Here is a 3758-nt window from a genome sequence, read left to right as displayed (position 1 = left end):
CGCTTGGTCTTCAGGGCACTAAAGGCTGAGAGAATGACTGTCAGGTCTAGAAACACCCATAGAGTGAGCACTGCAGGTCGGCTGCCCAGGTGCCAAACGTGTGTCCACTGTTTGCTCCCTAACCTATTATGGGCAGGTCAGTTGACCTCACAAAGCCTCAATTTCTTCATCTGTAAAATGGAAGTAAAAATGGTCCCACCCCTAGGGTTGTGATAAGAATGAAATAAAATGGTGCTAGCTTCCGCAGCACATACACTGAAATAGGAACCACAGAGATTAGCATGGCCCCCGCTCAAGGGTGGCACGCAAATCCGTGAAGCGTTCCTTATCTTTCTGTGTATATTCTCAACAGCAAATATTTTTCAGTGAAATGAAATAAATCACATTCCAAGCATGGGATCCTACACATAATAAGTGATCATTAAATGTCAGTCGTTAGTATTTTTTATTGTTAATTCCCTGTCTCCTCACGACAGTGAAAGCACTGCAGTCCACAGGGTTTGTTCATTTCCGTATGTTCAGCACAGTGTCAAGCATTAGTAGCCCTCCTGAGTTCTTTGTTGAATGGATGGAGGCAGGGAGGGGGAGAAGTGGATGGGGGGTAGGTGGGTGGGGTAGTGGATGGATTGGTGGGTGGGTAGATGGATGGATGGGTGGGTGGGTCAATGGATGGATCGTTGGGTGGGTAGGTGGGTAGATGGATGGATGGGTAGATGAGTGTGTTAGTGGATGGATAGATGAGTATAGGTAGGTGGGTAGGTGGACTGATGGAGGGATCCACTAGATTGAAGTTGACCTTCGATGTCATATGATTTGAACCCTCGGGTGCAGTGGCCAGACTCCCTTTCCCTAGCCCCAAAATGGGCTACATGGTTTTATTTCCTTTGTCCACAGGCTTGATAGGAGCTCCCAAAAGAGAGACCTGGCTACAGCTCAGAGCTGAGCTGGAAGCCCTGACAGACCTCTGGCTGACCCACTCCCTGAAGGCTCTAAACCTCATCAATTCCCGGTAAGTGGGAGCCGCCATTTTCCTTTGTGCCACTGAGCTTTCTCCTAAGCTAGGGTAGTATGCCCTCCATATCCACAGTCAGGGGGATGGAACCCCCAGTTCTCACTTGCACACTCTACAGACATTTGATAAAGCTGAGGTATGCCAGGCACAGTGGCTACCTCAGAGTGCAACCAAGCAAACAGCTGCAGAAATTCATCAGCGTCCAGCATGTCTGCACATAAGTCTACCTTGTCCCGCCTGAACCACCCTCGGTCATGACCTTGTCCTCTGCCAGCGGTGCTACAGGACATCACGGATCACCTGGCAGGTTCCCAGTGAGTGGACGAGGGTCACCTTTCATTTTTTTTCATTCCAATAACTTGCTTTTATTCTTAAATAAAAGCCTACCTGCATCAGCATCCAAAACCTGGTGGCTCAGTCAGTCAGTGGATGATTCCCACAGCAGCCCTGGGCTGAAGCCACACTGGTCATGTTCTATTTGACCCACATTGTGTCCCCAAGAGTGGGGAAGTTCACGCATAACTCTAGGTTTCTGGATTCTCAAAGGATCCAGAGTGGCAGATGCTGTCCAGTTTACCCCAGTCCCCACCCCTCCCTGCTATCCCACACTGGTTCTAAAACACACACATTCTCTGTCTAGCCCCTGGAGCTATGATGTGTGCTGCCCTTGCATTAAATATTTGTTTTTTAAATAAGAAAAGTTTTGCATCCATATTATATTTCAACATATTACAAAGCTGCAGGCTTAAAAGAGAGGATCACTGGGCCTTGCCCTTGCCCACAGCTGACCTCCAGAGCACACTGACCCACCCACTACCCACTTTCCTCTCCCTCCCCGCCTTTAATATCCATCCATCCATCCATCTATCTATCCATTCAACCCAGAATTCAGGAGTGCCTCCTATGTGCTTGAAACTGTGCTGAACATGTGGAGACGATGTAGCCAGAGCAGAATTCCTGCCCACTCCAGGCTCATGCTGCAGGGTCAGGAGGCCTGGCCTTATACTTTCAAGTTCTGATCCACAGTCTTCTTTGTCCTCAGGCCCAACTGTGTCAACGTGCTGGTCACCACCACTCAACTCATTCCTGCCCTGGCCAAAGTCCTGCTGTATGGACTGGGCTCTGTGTTTCCTATTGAGAACATTTACAGTGCAACCAAGACAGGTAGGGAAAAGCCAGATGCAAGGAAGAAGGGTGGGCGTTAGCTTTCCATCCCAGGTATGGGAAGTTGAAGGAACTTGTCCACAGGCGTGACTCACATCCCCAAAACAGCCTTCACCACCCACTTGCTTTTCTCTGCTTCTAGAGAAATTGGTTAAGACCATCGTTTTGAAAGTGTATTAGTTAGGTTACATGCAAAGCTGCTATAACAAACACACCCCAGAATACAAAGGATCAGATCCAAAGGTTACTTCTCTCCCATGTAACAGACCAGGGTGAGTGAGCCAGGCTGATGGAGTGACCCAGGAACCCCAGTCCTTCTCATTTTATTTTCCCATCATCCCTAACAGTTTTATTCTCACATACATGCTCAAACCTGAGTCTCTGCCACATTGTCATCCCAGCTTGTGGAAAGTGGGCAAAGAGGAAGGAATAGCGCACACATGGTATCTTAACACCAAGACTCAGAAGGGGCACACATCACTTCTACTCACCTCCTAATGGCCCCAGCTGAGTCATGTGACTCTAACTAGTTGCAAGGGAAGCTGGGAAATTTACTCTGAGTGCTGTGTGGAATTCTGTTACTAAGGAAACAGAGGAGGGCAGGTCCCACCACAGTTCTACTTCATGGTACATGAAGTGATTTTAATTTAGGTGATTCAAGTCATGCCTAAGGCATTTGACTGCTAACCAGAAGGCTGGTGGTTCAAACCCACCAGCTACTCCCTGGAGGGAAGACTGGGCAATCTACTTCTGTAGTGATACCACCTTGGAAATACAAGGAGGGCTCACTATGAGTTGGCTCCGACTCAAAGCAGTGAGTTTGGTTTTTTTGGTTAATGATCTTGAACCTGTTCTTGAACCACACAGGAGATTTAGAAAATTATTCTCTTTTTAATTCTCTTTCAAGGACAGTCTCAGTTTAGTGCTAGGCTGCCTTTGACACTTTTATAATACTTGTTAATCTCCTTGTTAATAAAGAGAACAAGCTTCAGGCCCAGAACCTTAATCAGCTAAGAAAATTGAACAACTAGATGTTAACAGCGTTGTTTATCATCAGTAACCTTCTCTGATGGCAAGTAATAGTAACACTGATTTCCTTTTTATCTTAGTGATTCTCTTCCCTATTTAAAAATAGCTAAGTAACAAAAGAAGTGTGTGTTGATATTAAGAGAAAATATTAATTATAGTGGTTCTCAGATGCGGTCACAGTTGTGAAGGTTCTGGAGGGTTTGAGAAGCAGTGGTCCAGGCTGTAGTTGACAAGAGATGATTCTGGAACGAAGGGCTTGATGGTCAGTGATAAGATCGGAAGACTTATAAGGAACATGAGCGTGACAAGCTCACCCACTTGCCATCGCGTGCACTTGACGCATGGCAGTCCTGTGTGTGCCAGAGTGTCACTCTGCTCCTTCAGGTTTTCAGTGTCTGGTTTTTTCAGAAGTGATGGCCAGTCTTTTCTTCCAAAGTGCATCTGGATGGACTTGAACCTCCAGCTTGGTCAACAGTGACTGGGTTTACTGTTTGCATGGGTGGGGATGTTGAACATCAAAGGCTCTGTTGAGTGCTGCAACCGAGAAACTCTG

At 46.9% G+C, this 3758-nt stretch overlaps 1 protein-coding gene and 1 non-coding gene across 2 annotated transcripts in view; both read left to right on the top strand.

The window, feature by feature from the left end:
* EYA2 (EYA transcriptional coactivator and phosphatase 2) overlaps window positions 1-3758 on the top strand; it is a 255369-nt gene that overhangs the window by 244674 nt on the left and 6937 nt on the right. The window contains 2 exon segments of the mRNA XM_042780627.1: window positions 895-1009; window positions 2055-2176. Of these exon segments, the coding sequence (XP_042636561.1) occupies window positions 895-1009; window positions 2055-2176 (237 nt within the window).
* LOC122149816 lies at window positions 232-333 on the top strand. The gene has a single exon (XR_006163347.1). It is a non-coding gene; the product is annotated as a U6 spliceosomal RNA (small nuclear RNA).

Source organism: Orycteropus afer, unplaced genomic scaffold (assembly GCF_000298275.1).
Source record: "Orycteropus afer afer isolate SDZICR_OR568_19922 unplaced genomic scaffold, OryAfe1.0 scaffold00049, whole genome shotgun sequence".
Taxonomy (NCBI): domain Eukaryota; kingdom Metazoa; phylum Chordata; class Mammalia; order Tubulidentata; family Orycteropodidae; genus Orycteropus; species Orycteropus afer.
This window is presented reverse-complemented; position numbering and strand designations above follow the sequence as displayed.